Source organism: Martes martes (assembly GCF_963455335.1).
Source record: "Martes martes genome assembly, chromosome: 4".
Lineage (NCBI taxonomy): Eukaryota > Metazoa > Chordata > Mammalia > Carnivora > Mustelidae > Martes > Martes martes.
In genome coordinates, this window is record NC_137891.1 from 19,392,747 (window position 1) to 19,416,361 (window position 23,615).

At 38.2% G+C, this 23,615-nt stretch overlaps 1 protein-coding gene across 1 annotated transcript in view; it reads right to left on the reverse strand.

The window, feature by feature from the left end:
* COL14A1 (collagen type XIV alpha 1 chain) overlaps window positions 1-23,615 on the reverse strand; it is a 216,088-nt gene that overhangs the window by 66,860 nt on the left and 125,613 nt on the right. The window contains exons 27-34 of the mRNA XM_080800436.1: window positions 21,483-21,606; window positions 21,143-21,286; window positions 19,989-20,153; window positions 19,158-19,196; window positions 18,870-19,008; window positions 15,147-15,289; window positions 12,140-12,249; window positions 8,395-8,553 (exon numbers count right to left, since the gene is read on the reverse strand). Coding sequence (XP_080656562.1) covers window positions 8,395-8,553; window positions 12,140-12,249; window positions 15,147-15,289; window positions 18,870-19,008; window positions 19,158-19,196; window positions 19,989-20,153; window positions 21,143-21,286; window positions 21,483-21,606 — 1,023 coding nt within the window. The remainder of the gene's footprint in view (window positions 1-8,394; window positions 8,554-12,139; window positions 12,250-15,146; window positions 15,290-18,869; window positions 19,009-19,157; window positions 19,197-19,988; window positions 20,154-21,142; window positions 21,287-21,482; window positions 21,607-23,615) is intronic.

Genomic DNA, 23,615 nt, shown 5'->3' on the forward strand with positions numbered 1-23,615 from the left:
CATCCAGCCTCCAACTTCCCCTCTCATCCCTGCCTAAAGGAGCTTAGCTCCTCTGTTGAAACTTGCCCCGTTCTGCTCTCATGGTCATGACCAGTGTCTCTGCAACCCTACAACACTCCATGTATCTCTTCTCTGGCACGTCTCCTGCCATACAGTGTGATTATTTATATTAGCTCCTCCTTAGACTGGGAGCTTTTCAAGGGACAGAGAACTCTTCATCTTTGTGTCCCCATCATATGTGGGAGGTAGTAGGGATTCATGAAGGCTTGCCAAATTCATTCTGACTTCAATCGCTTATGCACACATTAAACAATTTTTTCTTTAGTGTATATTGCAAGTCAGATATGACATCAACCTTTAAACATGACAATGAACAAAACCAAAATCCTGCCCTCAAGATCTTACTGGGAACTAGAGCTACCTCATGAGTGCTGTTTACAACATTGTAAGTGTTGTGACAAATTCACAAATAGTACTCTCAGACTCTGTGCTGAGTGTATTTTTTTTAAAAGATTTTATTTATTTATTTGACAGACAGAGATCACAAGTAGGCAGAGAGGCAGGCAGAGAGAGAGGAGGAAGCAGGTTCCCCATGGAGCAGAGAGCCCAATGCGGGGCTCGATCCCAGGACCCTGGGATCATGACCTGAGCTGAGGCAGAGGCTTTAACCCACTGAGCCACCCAGGTGCCCCTGTATTTTTAGTTAAGCCATTGATCATGCCATCAATATTAGTCTTGTTCTACTCATGTATGTTGGCAAAACTCAACGTACATTTTAAAATACACAGAAACATCATTGTAATATTATTAAGGGCTAACATTAGCTTCATGACCCAGCCATTTCTGACATTATATTTCTTCCGATATGATTTTCAAGTATTACGCATGTCACCAATTACAGAGCTGGGAGAAGAAGGATGAAGTTTTTTCAATTTGAATCTACCACCTTCCTTCAGCAGGTGGTGTTTTCAGCAAGTGCTAGAAACTCTCCGGGTACCTTATTTTCCCCCAAGAAATAAAAAACTCATCCCTGGCAAGGGTCCCGCGGATGAAAATGAGAATGCCCAAGTAGAAAGTACTACAAAATAGTTACTCACAGTGCAGGTAGTATCACAGAATAGCCTGCTCTAAATGACAGTAAGAGGAATAAAATTAGGCTTTCTCTTGCAATATGTAAGAACTGCGCTTTGTTGCAAATCTCCTTTCCCAAGCGAGTTTTGCAAGATTGATAAAGTAAAGCTTAAATTTTGAAAGCAGATCCATGAATCAAGGCATCGCAGTTTTTTTGGTGGGCTTTTTTTTTTTTTTAGAAACTATTGGTGTTTGAAGAAATATGTGCATGGCTCACTGCTCTTTTTTCTCCAGATTAAAGAAAAACTCCCAAAGGGTAGGATATCAGAGTCTGTGGAGAGCAACTGTAAAACAAAATCATGATCATTAAAAAAAATCAGTTTTTAAGGTTTTTGGACCAAGAAAAAAATAGGTTTTTCAAATTAAAATAGTTTTAAGGAATGCTGATGTTTATGATCAATAGCAACAAAAGTATTTCAAGGACCATAGGGGTTAGGAGGCTATGGAGTTAGACTGCCTGGTTAAACCTCGGATCCTCCACTCACAAGCTAAGTCATTTTGAACAAATTATGTAATGTGCTCAGGTCCAAGTTTTCTGCGTCTTTAAATTTGTATAATAATAGTAGCTAGCTCTTTAATGATAGCTATTTAGGAGCTATAGCAGTAAAATGAGTCAAGGTACAAAGATATGTATAACAATGCCTAGAATATAGTTATTATAAATCATAGGTATTATTATTTAAAGATTTTACTTATTTATTTATTTATTTGAGAGAGAGAGAGAGAGAGAGAGAGAGAGAGAGCAGGGGGAGGAGCAAAGGAAGAGGGACAAGCAGACTCCCTGCTGAGCGTAAAGCCCAACCCAGGGCTCAATCTCACAATCCTGAGATCACAACCTGAACCACATCTAGAGTTGGATGCTTAACCAACTGAGCCCCCCAGGTGCCCCTAAATATTATTTTAATGGAGCATTTACAGCTCTTCCATTATTGAATTCCTTAAGGTGCAGAACAACATAATACAAAGGCCAGAAGAGTCTAATCTAAATCAAAGCCATGTGTGCTGAGGGCAGAAATAGAACAGTAGTTTGTTTCCACAATGATCCTATCTGTTTAATACTTTGAGAAAAATCTAAGCAAATAAAGACAACAATTGGAGTGGGCATTTGCTGGAAAACTACTATGTGCCAGGCACTATCTTAAGGACTTTACCTGTATCATATCATCTTTAGATCACCACTATGGGGTATTATAACTAATGCCAAACCCGTTCTGCAGATCAGGACCTGGGAAGGAATTGCCTAAGAAAAGTAAGCCCACGTTGAAAGTGGAGTTCTGGTTGGAATTTGAACAACACATTTCATTTTCTTGTGGTTCATTTTGTAGTGAAAGGATCTTTGGTCTAATGTTCAAAATGCAGATACCCCAGCCTAACAAACTTTACAATGCCATTTGTCTCAGAGCATTTATTAAATGGGGCCCATTATGACCGTATTGGATAAATTCAGTTCAATCTAAGTCATTCATCCATTAAGAAATTCCCCATTTCTGAATAGAGCCCTCAGTGTAAAAGTATTTTATTGAATGGAAAGATGTACATAAAGGAAAGGATTTCCATTAGCCCCAGTAAGGACCAGGCTTTCTTGAATAAACATTCGAATAAACATTCACCACCTAATTACCTATAACCCTATGATATCTACATACACAACTTTGGCTAAACTTCTGCCCCATTGAACAGAAGTTTGGGACCTTTAGGAGTTTATTTTAGTTATTCAAGGGGTAGAATAGCCCACTAAGTGCTGAATGAAGCCAATACTATCATTCGAGGAATGCTTGTGGGCTGTCTTTTCTTTTTCAAGTTTGATGAAGTCAGCAGTCTTTTGTGTCTGTGTGTGTGAGTACAACAAATTTATTCATAATTGTTTTGCATTTGTAATAGCTTGGATTCCTCAGCCTTTATTTCAGGACTTCTTTCCAAGGCACATTTCTGAGGATTGAGTTTAAAAAAAAAAAAAAAAAACCTGACTTTTATTCCAAAAGCAACGACATACATATTTGTAGGGCTGTTATGTAGGAAATGGTACAGACATTTCAAAAGCTCTTATATTTGAGTTCCTGAAAATGCAAGATGATGTGTTTCAAAATAAACAAGAGTCAGCCCCTTTTACTTCTTGTGATTTCTTTCCTCCTAACTTTATAAAAAAAAGCAGAGTCACGCAGCGGAAGCGTGCTGGGCCCATAACTTTATAAAAAAACAGATGTATGAAAAAGAGGGCAAGAGAAAAGGGGATGCGTAAACCCTCACTTTCACCTCTTCTAATACCTTCCAAGGGAATGCTTAGTCAATTACAAAGGCTTGTTTTTCATTATTGGACATTTTGGTCTGGATGTAACACAAAAGGCAAGTCATGTGGGGTCAAATGTTAGCACGAAAATAAGATTTAAGTATTTCTCATCAGTCGAGTCACTGTGATCTGTGAATGGGCATAAAAATGTAGCCTGATTCAACTTTCCCCTCATTACCACATTTTACCTTCTGATTTTTCTCCGACATAGCATAACTGAGCTCGTACTTTGAGGTCAAGCTATACCAAAAATTATACAAATATTTAGAGAGATTTACATGGTGCAGGAACACTAGAGAGAGAGCACTGAGGATGCTGACCACCTTCTGCTTTATTTTGGTGTTTAATTTTTACTAACTAAATCTCAAAGCTAAGGGTTATCAAGCACCTACCCCTTCCCAGCTAGTGAACATGGTGTTTTTATTTGATCTCAATCAATTTATTGAATTTTAGGGAAACCATAATGGCACTAATTCAATGAGGAGATGAAAATTAACAGCTGTTGTACCCATTGGTAGTCATTAAAATGTTTCGGTGTAGCCATACTTTGTGGGGACCATTTTGATTGCTTTTACTTTCAAGGTCAGAACTGAAATTAGAGTGAGTCTCTGAACATGTCAGTGAACAGACAGGGCAGAGGCACAGACCGAACACCCTTCTCTGCTTTAAGTTCCTTAATGATCAGCCTGACCAGTGGACGAGAGCTTAGCATGGTAGGCAGGTTTCCTTGTGCAAGTCAGATACAGTCTCTTATTTTCCTCACTTTTTGAAAGGGGATCACTCTCTAGCTTCTTCAAGTCTCAGTTTCTGAATCTATAAAGTGGGGGATAATACAAGTATCTCTTCCTGTGGTTATTGGAGGATTAAGCAAGATAAATACATATATGTTGCTACTATTAAATTTTTAAGGATTAAAATATAAAATTCATAGGAAAACATGATCATTTTCTTGTAGTTTAAAAACACTTGTTTTTACAGCATCATTGATTAGTCTACTCTCGATTCCTACATAAAAGCTTTAACTCAGTAAGTTATGTTATTAAAAACTCTATAACATAACTTGTAATTGTCTTTATTTCCGTAACAGAGGACCAGACAAAAGTCCATTGGATAATCATAAAATTGTTAGATTTGAAAAGGGGGAAGAAAGATGCTAAGAACATGATCACACACCAGAAGCTCAAAATATTTCTAGGATTGTCTCTGGCCCCATTATAATTTCACCAGGTATCAGAAAAGGTAGAAGAAACTTCTTAGGAGAAAGAAGAACAGAAAGGAGAAGCACATTCATTAAGTTTCCGCCCTTGTATGTTTCGACGGCTCAATTAAGCCAACTTATTAGTTGAGTCCCACTAAGGACTCTTCACTGTCTATCAAAATCTCACATTACTGAACACAAGTTGTTTTTATTACAAATGTGAGCAATTTGGATATTATAGTTACTGTATCCCCAAATCCATTAATCTCTCCTCCACTCAACTTTGGTTTAAAAAGAATCTATTTTCTTTAAGGACTGAATATTTAGAGTTTTCCCATCATCTGGCATTTTTTGAACCATTGCTAAATTTTCCAGGGAATGTTGACCTATAAACTCCTCTTCTATGGTAATTACTCCTCCTGCAATAATCCAAAACTTGCACAATACATGTTCCCTTTTGCTCAGTATTGGGGTACAGATATAAATCAAGATTACGTTACCAGTTGGTAACTTCTAAATTGAAAACCGAAGACTGAAGCCTTTCTTGCTTTGCACTCAAACAGTTAATAACCCAAAGAGCAAGTGAGTTTCCAATCACATTCTTGAGATCTAATCTAATATTATCCATTTCAACGTAATCAAATTCTTCAATAAGTGGGCAGACTGAAAATCCGTTTAGCAATCCTTTGTAGACTTCTAGATTCTAACAAAAGCCACAACTTTTTCTTAGTAGCCTTACAAAGAACTCTTTAATTATTGACTTCTATAAATTCCCCTTTGTCTACTACTGGCTGGAAGTTATGACAGAGAATGCTCTGTTTAATTGCTTTTCCTTCATGTCCCAAAGTAAAGATTTATTACCGGTAGACTTAAAGCCTACAGGCACTTTTGTTTTCAGAAATAAATTCTACTATATTTAATTGGTCATATATTTGGAGTACCATTATTACAAAAAGTATACTTTGAAACATAATTAATATAATTATAAAACTAATTTTAAAATACAAATTATAATTAGGGAAGGTAGGATATATATAACTAGTCTATTATCAATGCCCTGTATGGAATACAATATATACAAAACAACATTTTAAGAAAAGACAAGATAAAATTTAAATAGATGACATTCTATTTAATTTCTATCAAGTGTTTCTTGAGAACTTGGCCTGTTCATCTGAATGTATTAGATACTGTGATGTGGGATAGAAGGAGGAAGTAGTAAATGAAGACCATGACCTGATTTCTAATTTAAGGGATTTATACTCTGGCTAGAGAGGTGAAATGTACATATACAGAAAAGCAAGAAAATAATAGATGGCTACAAATAACCAAGTGTTAAGCATTAGAGGTTTAGAAAAGGTTAGATGGAGAAGGTAGTATCGACAACCTACAGTAACAGCTGTTCTTCATCAAATGCTACAAAGTGTCAGGGATTTTATGTGCATTATCTCTAAAATAAATAAGTAATAATAATACCAAGTCATTTGGCCCCAGAATCTCAAACACCTAGAATCGTTTCTTTCTTTAATTGGAGCCTATTCATTCATCCATCAAAGCCTCCATCTATATACATCCATTTATCCCTACGAGATATCCCTACAAGATAATACCTAGTAAATTTTGGAGTGTGCTATCATAGAAGTCTCTTCTGTGGAGAAGATGGTGTGTTTCTTACTCAGCATGAAATACAAAACATTAAGAGTTGGCAACTCCTCGATATCATGGAAACATTCTTTTTTGTGTGTGTGGTGAAAGATTTATATTTAAATTTAGCCGCTGGGGTCAGTTTAGTGATCCCAATTTTGTTGGCAACATTCAAAGCATTATAGTCAGGAGCCAGTCAAACATATGCCTTCTTCTCTCCACTAGGCTTGATCAAGGTGCTGACCTTGGCCACGACAGTGTCATAGAGCTTCTTCACAGCCTGCTTGACCTAGAACTGGTTGGCTTTGACACCTACAATGAAGACGACTGTGTTGTCTTCTATTTTCTTTATGGCTGACTCAGTGGTCAGAGCAAACCTGATGATGGCATAATGGTCATCAATGGTCAAACTTGTTTCTTCTAGCGGCGCTCTTTCCAGGATACTTGGGCTGTTTGCAGAAAGGCAGCGCTTTGGGTCCTCGGAAGGTAGGTACATGTGGATCTTTTGTGTGTGTGCCGTGTGTGTGTCTGTGTGTCTGTGTGGACACCTTTCAACACCACTTTCTTGGCCTTCAAACCTTTGGCTTTGGCAGGAGAAGGGGCTTCTTTCTTCGTTTTTGGCACTATCCTCTTGAAAGTGTTATAATGTAAACATTCTTAAAAATCCCTTACCATAACTGAAAACAAGACAGCCTTCCATAGCTTTCATACCCTCTCTTTCCAAACATCTAATTCATGGTTCTCCAAAGGTAAGTAGAAACAAAAGCTACATCAGAGCTAAGTGTTAAATTAATTAGCACCTATCTATCAAGGTCTGAAAGCATTAATGCTCCCCTGTGTATAAGAATTTCCTTGTATTGTTACCAAAAACAAAAATGCCACTAAATAGTGAAATGTCTCAAAGTAATTTCCTTTCCCACTCTGGGACTGTTTGCCAGTATATAAAGTGAATGGGTCATGCTAGATTAGCGGAATTAGAACTGTGCTCCTTGAAGCTCCCTTAGGGACCTTTGGAGGGTGGGGTAACCTACAACTCCATGTCCTCTCTCCCATTCAATTAGCATGGGTCTGTTTTAATCATATTTATTTATTTGACATACTAGAAGATTTCATTTGTACAAAGTGATCTCCAGCTTAAAAAGACTCAGAACCATCAAGGCATTCTCCAGTTCCACATAGCTGGCTAGTGCTACAGATCTAGAAAGCCCAAGACAGTAATAGTGACTCATAATTAACCTGATGATTCTGCTACATAGAAACGTTCATTAAAATAGTTGGAATTGCTTACAAGGATAAAATGCCCTCTGGGCTAATTGGTTCTAATTATGGAATGATTCAAATTAGAGAACATTGCTAATTAGCTGTGAACACATGGTGTTAAAACAAAAGCTTGTGTACACTATTCTTTTTTTGTGGGTAATGAGAGAAAAGAATGTGATTCCTTTGCCACTTGGAAGTCTCCTTGTCTTAAATTCTATGTTATATGATGAAAAATATATTATCTTAGAATGATTTGTTACTTATATAACTTATGATTAAAGGGTAAACTTCACATTAGCAATAACAAAAAACTAGTTTAAAAATACCCAAACCTAACTCAAATAAGAAACTTACATAAATTTCCTAGGTATACTATGTATAATGGTCACATATTTTGCATGAATTTATATTTGCTTAGAGTTCTGATTTATAGTTTTGATTCTGTTAGCAGACCTTTTATGCCATAAACAGTTTGATAAGTATTTTACTATTTGCATTTTTAAATGCCTTTAGATAACAAACTAGTCTAATTCCCAGAGTGTTCTCATTATAATATAGTAGAAGTATAGAGCCAAGAACTTTGAATGTATATTTTATTTCATTTAAGGAGGCTGTTATTTATCCATCCAGCCATCTATCCATCCCTCCACCCATCCAGCCATCCATCCATCCAGCCAGCCATCTATCCATCCATCCAGCCAGCCAGCCATCTATACATCCATCCATCCATCCATCCATCCATCCATCCATCCAACCAGCCATCATCCAATCATCCACCCATTTATCTATGCATCCATTCTCTTACCAGATTTGTCCCCTGGAAAACTCTTTTTTTCTATAATAACAACACAGCTCCACTTATTTATCTACTTACTGGTGCAGAGTTTCCATTTGGTCCCCTTGATCTGACCATTCTCCCCAGGACTTCAACACCATCTGATGTGATATTAGCTGAGGCATTTATTGCCTTCTCAGCCACACGCTTGCAGTCAATAACCACTTGGACCAAAGTCTTGCTGACAACAATGTGTATCTGGGTAAAAGTAAAGATGCTTTAGGAGATAGGAAGTAGGAGGAAATATCAATCACATGTAATTGCATGACTCATCACTAAAAAGCAGACAAGAGAAGGAGATTTGTCACTATGCATTTTGCTACGATAGAGAGGTTCTACGTTTACCGCCACCGTGATTGTCCCACATTCAGGTAGTACACCTATTTTTATTTACTTAAAACTTTCTTAACAATTACTCTGAAAGAATTCACAATCTAGCCTCATCTAAAGCAGCAACATCCTGAAATGAGAGGATTAGCACACTACTTATGCCTCTTCTGAATGCACATTAAGATGAATACAAACAAATTAAAATAAAAGACGTTAATTGATTTACCAGCAGAAGTTAGCTACCAGTTGTTGGCAAGCCACATTTTGATAATATTTACTTAATTTAAAATGAAAAGAGGCGATCTAGAATCTGAAAGGGAAGGAAGAATGTCTTCTGGTGACTCCAGGACCAAAAGAACTAAAGCTCTTTGGCTTAACGTGTGGCACAGTTTTCTCCATGTGAAATTTCCAGAATCTGTGTGTCTAAGATAATATATTCAGGAGTCTACATAGTCTTTGTGAGGATTTGTAAAAATGTGCATTATCCCAGAGTTAAGAGTTGAAGGTAAGTATATTCTAAATGAACCACATTGTAAGCAAGTTGTGCCACAGAATTTCAGTGCTTATAACTATGTCTCAATCTATGGTGGTGTTCGCCTCATGAGCATTTCTTTTGTGGAAGCCCTTTTTTAGTGAGCTTAAAAGAGTAGAATTAATAGGCAAATAACGATTTCACAATAAGAGAAAGCCAAAAAAAGTTACAAATACCTACATTTGTACAAGTTACAAATACCTACATTTTCCCTACATAGGGAAAGTATGCTAGTTCAAAGAAAAAAAAGTACTAGGCAGCAGTTAGGGGAGTTATAGCAGCTAGTACTGCATTTGTATTGTGAGTAGAGGTCGAATATCAGTGAAATATCATCTTTTATATTAAAATACTGTTATTTTTAACTTAATTTTTTAAAGATTTATTTATTTTAGAGAGAGAGTGCATAAGCAGGAGGAGTGGCAGAGGAAGAGGGAGTGGCATAGCAGACTCCCCACTGAGCGGGGAGCCTGACGTGGGGACGTGGGGATCTCAGGACCCTGAGATCATGACCTGAGCTGAAACCAAGAGTCAGATGCTTAACCAACTGAGTCACCCAGGTGCCCCATTAACTTTATGGGTTTTATTCAATCTTTATTTTTGTTTCATAGTTGCATAGGAACTGAAAGCATAAGGATGTATATCAATTTTTATTTAATGTTTCATTTTGTTAAATCATGATAAAAATAATTTAAGTCAACAGTAGAGGTTCCTGAAAATTGGTTTTTCTGTGAAGAGGACTTAAACCATTATTCAAGTGGAAAAAGGCTACTGGAGAAATCCCTCGCATTACTTCCTTCCTACTAACATCTCTCTTACGATCATTTAGAGGGATCTAATTTGACTCTTATATGCTTCTGAAACTTGGAATACTTTTCATGATGACAAATTACAGGAATTTTCATGCTGGGTGTTAGAAAACCTCGTATATAAACTTCATGCTTTAAGAACAACTAACCTGTGCGGAGATCATTCAGTTTTTTTTTTTTTTTTTCTTATAAATATCTTTTGCTTTACAACAGGAGACATTGAAACCTTTCCAAAAATATTTTGCTTCTTCAATTGCATATAAGGGCCTGCTTATATCATTATCAACTTTTTGAAAGGCCTTGGGGCCACACTTCATATCCAAAGTGTAGAAATTAAAGCCAATCGAAAAACAGAAAATCAAATTTGATCTCCATAATTGAGTTTGCATAAAGATTAGCAGAGCTATTAATGGAGTAGTTTACTACATGATAAGCCTTTTCTTTTCGGCTTGTTTGGCTATTTGGTTTTATCTACAATACTGAAAAAGTAGAGGAAGGCTTTTTTAAAATCACTTTAAAACACTAGAAGGTTTTTATAAATTTAACACCAGGTTTTTAATGACTCTTACTTTTCAGTAATGTTAATTACTGAAATTTTCAGTAATGTTAATTAAAATCAACATTAAAATTAATTAAATTAATTAATTAAAATTAATTAATTAAAATTAACATTAGTTAGTTAAAATTAATTTTCAGTAATGTTAAGCTTAACATTCACCTAAGACTCATAAATGATTCTTCGAAATGAGAATCACAAGTTTATGTTACGATGGCAATGTGTTTTTTACACTTATGGACTCTCACTTCTCCCTTATAATTTTTCTTGACTACTCTGCAATAGACTCTGCTTAGCCAAGACAGAATTATTTCAAGACAAGAGGAACTTGGTGAGTGAATGATAATATCTCCACAAAGAGGTGCTATTGGGACTATTTTGAACCATGAACTAATAAATCTCCGAGTGCATCTCATGGTTTTAAGATATTATACTTCTGGTTGTCCAGTCCTATTAAACAACAACAACAAAATTTTTGTATTTAACTTTTCTTGTGCCAGAAAGATTGAAAATCTTGGTATACCGTTGTTCTTGTGCAACCCCAGAGTAGCAACCATATGTAAATTAGATGGACTGGACCATGTTCTATGTCAGGAGACAGAGGCCCAGGTGAAGATTGCTCTGCAACTTCCCTTCCTTCACTCAACATGCCGAAGGGAAGGTCAAGAGCAACGTTTGTGCAGCACGGCCTATGAATGCTCTATCCTACCTGAAGCCTTGGCAGCTTGCTTTCCTTAACAGCCCCAAGATCAGTGGGATCATTTGCTAAACACAAAAGAAAGTCTATGTTGGAAGGAAGCATGGCTACTCTAGTGATCACCAAAACTAAGTGTTTCAGAGATACGAAGTCACAAGGAACAGAGTTCTATCACAAATACCAGGTAGAAATAAAAACTACAGTGAAGTTTTACAAAATTCCTCCTCCGAGTAACTTTTATAATGGCAGTGATGGGTTGTCTGTATATATACATATATATATACACACATATATATGTATATGTATAAATATGCATAAATATATGGATATGTATGTATATATAGACATGAAAATATGTAAATTTATATATAAATATGTATACATAAATATAAATAAATATACATATAAATATATACATATAAACATGTATAAATATATCAGCACAAACTGTCTTCTACAAACTAACATGACTTGGCTTATCGTGCTTTCATCTGCACTGGTGACTGGGTAGACCAGCAATCCCTTCCGCATCACACCTAAGGTAGCAAATTAACAACGATCCTCCTTGTAATGCAGTATCCTCTACTATACTTTTCCTCAAAGTGTGAACCTGGACCACTTCCATCAACATCTCTTGGGGTACCTGGTAAAAATGCATACTTTGTGGTCACATCTTAGAACTACCAATTGGAAGAAGCCCACAGAGAATTCTTACTCCCACTGAAATATGAAACCCAAAGCTCTTTGGGATTTATTTAACACTTCTCTGTTGCTTGGCCCACAGCAAACAGAATAAAGAATGAACACCTCTGTTGCCTTGCACATAGCAAACAGAATAAGGACGTATATAAGGCATTACTCACCTTGTGAAAGCTACCGTGGAAAATTTTCCTGATTTCAGGTCCTTCAAAAGTAACTGTTTGAAAATCCCCACTGTAGTCATAGTTGAAATATGTTAAGGTTTTACCGCCATCTAATCAAAGGAAAATAAAAACAGTTTAGAAAGTGTTATAATGGGTAAATAATTTTTATAAACTTCAATTCAAGACAGAATAATGCATCCTTTGATTTAAGGCTGTGTTTAGAACAAAGTGATGATTAAGTAAGGAAATGATCTCCAGTCCTTGGGTTGCCCCAGGCTTTCGGTTGGCCAATTAACTGCCTCAACCATGTGGTGATGCTAGTAAAGTAAGGACTCTACGCCTATTCTTCCTCTGTTTCCTTGCTTATACTCTCATCCCCAACACCCTCCCAGGACATGGTTGTCTAAAGCTGGGAGTAGAAGCAGAACAAAAAAGGAGAATAAAGTTGATCACATCTTAAGATCTAGAAACCAAACCCTTTGCTTTATTTACCCCTAGAGCAACCAATTTTTCCAGGACATGCAACTTATACCACCCCAAAATGATATCCTAATATGACTCTTATAACGAACAAACTAAATCCACAAGCAAACTGAATCTTCCTAATCTTTAGGACAAGAAATTACAAAAAAGAAAAAAAGGAATATTTTTTCACTAATTAATTCCCAAGTTACATTTTAATTATTCGCTGTGATTTCAAAGGGAATAGGCTAGTCTTTTTTTTTTTTTTTTAAAGATTTTATTTATTCATTTTAGAGAGAGAGCATGCACAGGAGAGTGTGAGAGTGTGAGTGGGGGGGAGGGGCAGAGGGAGAGACAGAAGCAGACTCCCTGCTGAGCAGGGAGCCGGATGTGGGGCCCCACCCCAAGATCCTGAGATCCTGACCTAAGCCAAAACCAAGAGTTGGACGCTTAACCCACTGAGCCACCCAGGTGCCCTGGGAATAAACTAGTCTTCATCATCTTGAGAGATTTCTTTGTTTTCAAGTCCCATGTGAATATGGAGTTAATTATTTATACCCTTTTAATCTACAGCTTTCCCTTAGTTTCAGGATGGATGCAAAATGTTTTCACAATATCATATTTAGTTGTTGATTCATTTCCATGTACTGAAAAGTCCTTTTACAAATACTGGTCGGAGGTAAGCTTTAAATACACTCCTTATCCAAATATGTGAGTTAGCACCTAACAATAGCCACCGCATTTTGGTTCCTAGCTTGATTGAAATCCTAAACAAAAAAGGTGATAAGAGGTTTAGAATAAGGAATATACGTATATTATATTTATATTATATACCAAATATAATGGGTAAATACATATATATTGTGATATTGTAATTTATAAGAAATATATATTTGGCTATTCAAATACATATGAAAAATACATATTTGGTGTTGGTCCCTGGTTCCTGGCTCACAGCTTCTAAAACACTTGATATTTTCTTTTCTTTTTTTTTTAAAGATTTTATTTATTTATTTGTCAGAGAGAGAGAGAGAGAGAGAGCACTGGCAGACGGAGGCAGAGGGAGAAGCAGGCTCCACGCCGAGCGAGGGGCCCGATGCGGGACTCGATCCCAGGATGCCGGGATCACGACCTGAGCCGAAGGCAGCTGCCCAACCAACTGAGCCACCCAGGTGGCCCAACACTTGATATTTTCTGTGATAAGAGTTATAAAGATGTTTTTTGTTATGTTGATAAGGTAACTTTTAGAAATCCTTTAGGCAACCTAAGTGTGGAGGACTGGTTGCCAAGGGAACCAACCCTGTGATTAGAGGGTTGGAACTTTCAATCCCCCTTCTTTCCCCTACTTCTAGGGAGTGGAGAGTAGCTAGAGATTGAGTTCAATTGCCAATGACCAAAAATTGAATGAATCATGCTTATTCAATGAAGTCTCAATAAAAAAACCAAAGACGGGCTTCAGAGAGCTTTTGGGGTGCCAAATACATGGAGATTAGGAAGGGTGGTTTGCCTGGAGAGGGATGGACCCTCTGTGCCTCTTCACATATACCTTGCCTTATGCATCTTTTCTAGATGGCTGCTCCTGAGTTACTTCCTTTTATAATAAAGCAGTAATCCTGCAAACGAAATGTTTCCTAAGTTTTGTGAGCCATTCTAGCAAATTAATGGAGCCCAAGGAAGAGCTTGAAGGAAACTCTGACTGGTGGATTTTTTTTTTTTTTTTGAACCTCAGATTTATAACCAGTCAATCAGAAACACGGGTAACAGCTAGGCTTGCAACTGGCGTCTGAAGGGGTGGTGGGGGGGCACAGCCTTATGGTACTGAACCCTTAAACTATGGGAGCTGATGCTATCTCTGGGTAGATAGTATTAGAATTGAGTTGAATTCTCAGTATCCCGCTGGTATCTGAGAACTGCCTGGTGTTATGTGTAACATAACTGCCCTCCTTACACGCCCCCAACATACACACTGGAATTGGGTCAAGGAACCCAAAAAATCTTATATTTATCATATCCATGTGCAAAAAATGATTCTAGTTCCTCCCCTCCCAGTGACCCTCCTGACTCCTCCCACCATCAACTTTGTTCTTCTTGCAATCCTTACCATGCCAGTAATTGTCTCTTTCTGCCTTGCCCACTGCTGAATCCCAGAGCCTAGCAGTGGCACATAGTAGAAACTCAACCAACATGGTCTAAAAGAACGAGTGAATGGATGAATGAAACAACTATTATGTAATTTATTGCTAGTATATACTCATGGCTCAAGATAAATGAGTTACTCTACAATATAGAGTTGACCCTTGAACAATGTGGGGGTTAAGGGCACCAACACCCCAAATACTAAAAATCTACATATAACTTCTAATGCCCCAAATCCTAACTACTAATAACTGCATTTATCAACAACAACAACAATCCTTGTAGAAGTGGACTCATGCATTTCAGACCCATGCTGTTCAAGGGTCTAGTGTACACAAAACAGGCAAGATGGCATGCCATACACATTACTCATACATGTGTGTGGAAACATATAAATGAATATACTTACTATCTAAAATGACTCCAACCAATGGGTCAGAATTTTTATTTAAAATCTCCCAAAGAGCAAATGGCTCCTCTGGAGTGTCAGGAAGAATCCGGAATAGAAAACTCACTGTGTAGTCAGAGGGCAATCCTTCTGGATGCAAATATCTGGAAAATGTAAAGAAAAAAAACAATTCATTGCATCCCTTTCAAAAAAGTTTTTGATCTGATTATAAAAGCAAATACACTTTAATTATAAAGATCTGAAAAAACGGAAAAAAATAACAGAGGACTACTAAATCTATCCAGAGATGACCCCTGTTTTGATGCACTACATTTCCCTCCAGTTTTTAAAGAATGTCTGTAAGTATTTCTCCCATTTATATGTTTCCCCTTTTCTTTTCTTAGCACCATTTCCTTAAGTATTTTTAAAAGTATGATATTTAACGTCTGCCCAATCTTTTCTTGTTTGGCTATTGCATAATTTGTTTAACCAGTCACTTCTTCTCAAACATTCACGTTATTTCAAAAGTTTTGGTATTATAAATAGTGTTTATCTGAAGTCTTTCTATAAAACTTGACATTGTCACTTTCTATTATAGGTTGTAGTTAGTTGCGTTTCTGTCTGTGCTTTGTGCTGAGATGGGCCATCTAGATCTATCTTCAAGAGTTAAGAATATATTACTCCTGCTGTTGGGAGTGATGTCTGTAGACAGCTCACAAATACCAACTCCCATCGGACACTGCTCTGCAGAAGGAAGGGCTCTCCCAAGGTCATGTCAACTTATTTTATGGCACCTGTTTTCAAGGACTGGTCTTTAAGGGCATATGAAGACCAGAGCCTCTCATTCCAATGGAGGCAGCTTCATTTTCAGAGCTCCTGTATGTGGGCCACCTGAGACTTTCAGTGAGATTGTTTCATGGCTTTTCTCCTTCATCTCATCTCACCTCCTTCTGTTCCAGGAGAGCACACCCACATCAGCTTCCTCGAACATTCATCTCCACCTCTGAATCTGCCTTTGAGGAACCGAGCCTGTTATACCATCTTATCTCTGTTTAACAATTAAGTGGATCACTTATAAACTTCTAAATTTTTCCCCAAAGCAACAAATACAGCGCTTTACATACATAGGAGCCCCATAATTGTTAGTAAGTGGATAAATTTGGGAATACGGGAATTCAGCATGAATTTGAAAATGAAAGTTTGATTTGCATAGATTAAAAAATATTTCATTCATTTTGTTTACATATTAGTTCATCTACTCATTCAACAAATATTTATTGTGTGCCTAATATGTGCCAGACATTGTAATAAATACATCCATGAATAAAACCAACAATGCTCCTATTCTTGTAGAAGCACTTAAATTCTAGCAGGATGAATTATACAGTGTATCAGAGAGTAAACATGCCATTAAAAAAAGAAAGCAAGAAAAATAGAGCAGTTTGATGGGGATTGGGAATGTTAGAATGTATTATTTTGCAGTGTTAATTGAAGTCATCACCACTGGCTTCAATTAGAAGGCTCATTGAGAGGGTTATATCTGAGCAAAGGTTTATTGAGAAGGTTACATTTGAAGGAAACCTCAGGACAGACAAAGACATCCAGCTAGTACAAAGACATCAAAGATATACTCCTGGTATGTCTGGAGAATGGACTGAAGGAGACAAGAGGTGAAGTCAAAGAGATGATAGGTACCAGATAATGTAGAGCCTATGGTCCATTCAAGAGTTTTGACTTTTAATGCAAGGGGAATGGGGAATCATTGTCAGATTTTGGAGTGACAACATTTACATGTTCAACGAATCACTCTGAGTGCTACTTGGAGAATAGACTCTGGAAAGGCAAGGGTCTGAGCAGGAAGACCTATTAGAAGCCTGGGGCAATGAGCTTGGGAAGAGATGACTGTGCCCCATAGTGGGTGAAAGCCATGGAGATGGTGAGAAGGCATAGACAACAGTATTCCTTGGGAGAGTAGATGTGGGACGTGAGAGCAAGAGTCAAATTTTTTTGCCTGAGAAACTAGTTGGATGCAGTTGTCAGTAAGATGGAGAAGGTTGTACATGAAGCTGGTTGTGAAGCGAAGGTCAGCATACTCTTGAACATGCAAAGTTTGGAATGTCTATTTAGATATCCAAGCAAGATGTCTAATACACAATTAGATATGCTAGTCTAGCTATGGGGAAATGGGTCTGGATCAGAAATACAAATTTAGGAGTCATTGGCATGTTTGTAGAAGCACTTAAATTCTAGCATTGACAATGCTGAACACTACTCAAAAGATCACCAGGGAGTAGGTATAGACAAGGGAAACAAGAATGTCAAAGATCCAGGCCTAATCCCTCCAGCATGAAGAAGTAGAGGCAAGAAGAGGAGGCAGCATTTTATTTTCAACGCTGCATTAAGCCGGTAATGTAGGCAGAAGCTTAAAAAGAGTGTGTCTCCCAGAAGCCCAGGGAGGAGAGTGAATCCAGGAGGAAGAAGTGAGCAACTGTGTCAAATGCTGGGGACGGGTGGAGTAAGATGAGGGCTGGGAGCCAGTGAATGGGTTTTGCAAGGTGGACGGCGTTGTGCACTGGACCAGCCATTCATTTCAGTGGGGTAGAGAGGATTTTCCCTTTGGCAATTCTCATTTTTGGCTAGGACTCCATGGAGGGTTTTTCAAATATCCATTTTAATATTCATCCCTAGACTGTGGAAAAAGAAAACCTGCTAAAAGCTCACGGCAGGGGTTGGCTTTATCTAAAAGCACATATATTCTATAGGTCAAAGGCATTTTCAACAATTTTCTAGAAAATGAAGCTACACCTGTAACAGCAAATATTTTACATTATTAATAGAGGTCTACTTATTTCAAATGTTATCCTCCCAAATAAAAACAATACAATAATTTGGATAGTACTGTAATAGGTTAGAATTTAATAACTAATATTTTCAAAGAAGCTAGCAAAGCAACTTGCATATACATTTTTGGATAGATGAATTTAATACTCAAATACGATCTCTCCCATTGGTCCGTGCACAGGTGCACACTACGTCAACATCTGGACACTGAAAATGTTTCACATTGGAATGCAAAATAGCGGAGAACATCTTGAGAGATGATCCCTTGAACCAGGAATTTGCCATAAATGGGTCCAGAAATCCTATGTACACTATGAACTCTAAGGCAATTAACATTATAAAAGATAATGTGGTTTGTACACACATCCGATACTACTCTTCTGCTACAATGGAGTTGCTGTTGTGACTTCTCAAAAATGAAAAATGGGCCGAATTAAAGGCACTAGCATGAGAAGATTCAGGGTGTGGGCTCTGGGGTCTGATTGGCAGATGCAAATCCCAGCATTTTCACTAAACAAACCATGTGATCTCACTCAAGTCATTTAACTTTGTGCTTCGGTTTCATTATTGCTAGAACTGAGAGAATAAGTAAATTTAAGGCACAGAGCTGTTTGGAGCTTTGAGTGAATTAAGGTGCATAAGCGCTTAGAACAATGCCTGGTATATGGTAGCTCTGGGTAAAGATCAATTATGTTTCTATATTTTCTCAGACTAACAGATACTAAAGTTCAGCCAGCATCATGTGTGAGTCTGATGTTTTTAAACAAAGACATCTAATCATTCGCTCTTATCATCATGGAAAATCCTACTGGGAACTATGACAGCATATTTCGAGTTGACATCATTTTCGCTTTGAGATACAATACCAAGGACTGGCTTTACTGTCTTGCAAGGGAAACATACTTGGTTGGCTGGGAAACCAGGGCATCTTTATGAATTCGGTAACACGGATACACATTGAAGGTACCAGGCTCCATGGAAACCCCTTCCACAGATGAAAAATCCTTTTCAACCAAACCAAACATTTCCATCATCTTAAATCCTAAAGTGAGAGAGAGAGAGAGAAAGAGAGAGAGACAGACATTTTAGGATTTTAAATTTCAAAGTTCGTTTTTTAGAGATTAAAAAAATAATCTGGCCCTGTTTTGTATTTCCCAAATGTATTTGGAAAAAAACGTGATAATTGCATACCTGCGATATCAATGCCATCCTTGTACACCAGCGGGCAGGCTAGGAAACAAAACAAACAATATAAAACCCTAATTTAGATATTTCCCAAACATATTCTTTCCCTGTCCCGAGAACAGGAAACTAACATAATCTTTGCGGAAGTCAGCTGCGAAGGGAATCCAAACCATATGTGGCTATGGTTTTCTGTTTGGACGGGTTCCTAAAGATTGAAATGCTCTCCCTTGGCCTACTACCACTGAAAGCACATGGCTCCCTTCTCTTGCAGGTCTATTAAAATCTACAGCAGTCTCTTAAGAGCATGCATTGGGAGAAGTCGAATTCTCAAAGATTGTATTTATTTATTTGACAGACAGAGATTACAAGTAGGCAGAGAGGCAGGCAGAGAGAGAGGGGGAAGCAGGTTCCCTGCTGAGCAGAGAGCTCGATGTGGGCTCGATCCCAGGACCCTGAGATCATGACCTGAGCCGAAGGCAGAGGCTTTACCCACTGAGCCACCCAGGCGCCCTGAGAAGTCACATTCTAGGATTACCCCGATGAGCAGTCTTCCTACATTTTGAAAACCATTTGCTACAGCTGTTTAGGCAGAGTTGCTTTTAGACCTAGACTCTCCTCTCTTGAGGGAAAGTTTGATCCACCGAAAACCCTAAACGGGGGAGAGCGGAGATTTATTTCCAAATGTTCAAAACCACAAAACTTAATGTCTGTGTAATAAACAGACTGCGAGTCCATATTCTTTTCTCAGATCAAGATGGGACTCATTATTATTTAACTGGTATGAGCTATTTCAGCCATTGAGCAACATGAGTTAAGTACAAATGCCAACGAACTAACTTGCTGATGCGGTTTCGCAGACGAAAGTAATCAACTCATCTTCAATTTTCTTAAAGGCGTCAAAGTCATCCACAAAGAAGACGTGCCGTGAGCTGGGCTTGCTGCCAATGCTCACCAGCTCTGAGTAATCTGCGTCGGCCACTCCGACGGCGAAGATGCTGTAGCCTGCGGCAGGAGGGGGAGAGAGTGCTGATTATTTTAAATGGCGCAAAATACAAAATAATGCAATGTAAGACGCGTCCCGGTGTTTAAAATGTATTTATGAAGGAGACCTGGAGGGGGTGGAGAATTCATTTTTCACAGTCCATCAGAACTCTGCAGGGGCACATGCCCCATGTGATAATTATTCCATCATCCCCTAAGCCATTTTCCATTTTAAACAAAACTCAAGGTGGCCAATGTCCCCAATTAGTGCTTAAGATGAAGTAGTTGTTATCGGAGGAACATCTTTATGTTATATATGTCTAAGAATCATTTAAGGTTTAGGGGATAAAGTCTAATTGAGACAGAAATTTTGTCTCAGGTTTTTTTTTTTTTTTTAACATGTAAAACCTGAGATATTAACAGACTAGCAGGCTGAGGTGGGTCGTGGTTCCATGTTTGGCAAATAAATGTTAAATTACTGTTCGCCAGGCATGTCTTAAAAAACATAGTCTTCGTGATAATTCTATGAGAATCTCTATTTCACGAATGAGGTGGCTGAGGAGTTTCTGTGATCGGTTTCCTCCCTGGCCCTTCAGGATGGTCCTTTTGACAGAACTGCTCTTAAGTGCTATAATTTCCTATACAGGACCTTCTGTATGTAACAAAAGTATTGGAGAAAATACAGCCTGGTAGTGGGTAATATGGAGGGCACGTATTGCATGGAGCACTGGGTGTGCTGCATAAACAATGAATTCTGTTACACTGAAAATAAATTAAAAAAATAAAATTAAATTAAAAAAAGAAAACACAGCAAAATATTAGATTTGTAACTCGGAAATTAAAAAAAATCACATTTTCTAGTTAATATTAAGAAAGATTTTGATTAACTATTAAGAGAGACTTAGAAACATTTAAGTCATTCTGATGTGACCGATAAATTTGTATTCAGAAAGCAATGGTAACATTACTATCCGTGGCTTACCATTTGATGGCATCGCTATGAAACTTACCATTTGATTGCATCTCCCCAGAGATTTTGTTCACGTCATCTTGTGACCTTCCATCAGTTATAACCACGATGACCTTTGGGATGCCTCTTCTGGTCCCTGATTCTGCAGTGAACAAACTATCTCGGACATGCTTGATTGCTTTTCCTGAAACAGAGGAAGGCAACTGTTCAATTTCATTCCTCCTTTTGTTTTACCGGGGAAAGGAAGGCGGAAGTTCTTAGATCGGTGAAACATCTTTTCAAAAAATCTATATTCTTATGCCTCCAAAAAGCCATTTCAGGCATTACTAATGAGGACTTACTTTGAGTCTTTGCTGAGTTTTTTTTGTTGTTGTTCTCACCTGTTTTTGTATTTCCTCCTTTGTATGAAATACGTGTAATTGCATCAAGAAGGGTCTCTTTGGTGTTGTAGGCATTGAGTTTAAATTCTGTTCTGGGGTCGTCAGTGAACTGAACCATTGCAACCTGGGGAGAGACAATGTGTTGGTGTTCACATATGTACAGACTTCCTCCAGCGAGCCCACACAATGGCATGATTAGACCTACGATTTTAATTTCTTTTTTAACCCAAACCACAATTTCCTTGGTTTAAAATTTCACAGAGGTTGCAGAGCAAAGCTGACCACACATTAAATAGCATCTTTTGTTCTCTAAGTATTTTTCAGGAAGCAGGTTATTTTTAAAAATTTCTCTCAGTCTCATAACAATTTCTTTCCAAAGTATGTAGGGCTTTTGCTATCTTGTTTGACATATGGGGGAAAAAAAAGCAGTCCTGTAATTTGACAAAGGTCAGAGAACGGGAGGTGGATTCTTTCCAAGGACGTCCTCATGAAACAAACCTGCGAACTAATTACTACTGTTTCACTGTTTTACACAGGAGAAGACAGAGGCACTCAAAGTCATGTGCCTTGCACAAAATCCCGAGAGTGGCCACTGACAGAACACAGTTGAAGCCAAGTAAATCCTACTTCAAAATCCATGTTCTTTTTTTTTTTTTTTTAAGATTTTATCTATTTATTTATTTATTTAGAGAGTGAGTGAAGGGAGGGGCAAAGGGAGGGCTAGCGTCTCAAGGAGACTCCCCACTGAGCATAGAGCCCGTGCAGGGCTCCACCTCAAGACCCTGAGATCATGACCTCAGCCGAAATCGAGAGTCGGACACCCAACTGACTGAGCCACCCAGGCGCCCCCAAAATCTATGTTTTAACCACTACAGTACAAGACTTCTTGGCTTCATTTCCTATAGTTTGCTTTTCTTCCAGTGGAATTTGGGGGCCATCTTTGATTTACTGGGGTTTTTTTGTTGTTGTTGTTTGTTTGGTTTTCATGGGAGGGAATAAATACAGCACCTTCGAAGTGCTTTCTTTGACTGTGTGAGCCTTCAGCTGCTAACAGCTTTCAAGGGCCACTCTTGCCGATGTCACCATCTCTAGGGAACCACATCTGACGCCTCTCTACAAAAAAATTCCTCCTTCCCCGAAATGCCTCAGCACCTTCTCTATTTTTCTCTTACGGTTTCCTTCATATCCAAATTTTCTCAGCCATTCCTCCATGATACATTCTCAATCTGTTCCTACCCATGCATCTCCTTGCTACCACCCATGTCCAGGCCTCCAGCTCATCTCGGCATTGGACTATGGTCTCTCTGTGTCCACTCTTAATCAGGTTACTCTTCATGCTCCACAAAGCAGTCAGAATGACCTTTTTAAGAAAGCAAATCAGATCTTCTCTCCTCAAAACTTTCCAGTGGCAGGGGCACCTGGGTGGCTCAGTTGGCTGAGCGTCTGACTCTTGGTTTTGACTCAGGTCATGATCTCAGGGTTGTGGGATGGAGCCCTGTGATGCGCTCTGTGCTCAGCCGGGAGTCTTCCCTGCCCCCCACTCCTGTGCATGCATTCTCTCTCTCTCAAGTAAATACATAAATCTTAAAAAAAAAAACAAACCAAAACTTTCCGGCGGCTTCCCACTGCACTTGTGGTAACATCAACTCCTTCAGTGGTTCATGAGAGTCAAGACGGTCTGGTTTTCTTTTTTTCTTCCAGCTCTTTCCTACCCTCCTCCGCTGCCATGCTCATCCACTGTATTCTAGCCACGAGTTTTAGCATCTAAAGCCTCAAAACTCATTTTCATCTTGGGTCCTTTGCACTTACCATCTTCCTTTTCTGGAAACTCTACTCTCAGCATTCTCTACATCATTCACATCTCAGTTCAAAGGCCACCTTCTCAAAGAGGTCTTTGTTGACCACACAATTTAAAATACCCCCCCCCCATTTAAAATAACCTTCAGTGAATTTAAAATCACATAACTGTTTTCATAGTTTGCATCCCTACCTTGTGAATTTATTTGCTGTCTATTTTTCCATCTGTTTCTCATCCTCATCCTCTTCCTGACTTTAAGATTCTGAGCACTCTGAAACTGGGGACATTGTCATAAGCATTATGACAGTATTCTACCTGACCAGGTACTTATTGAG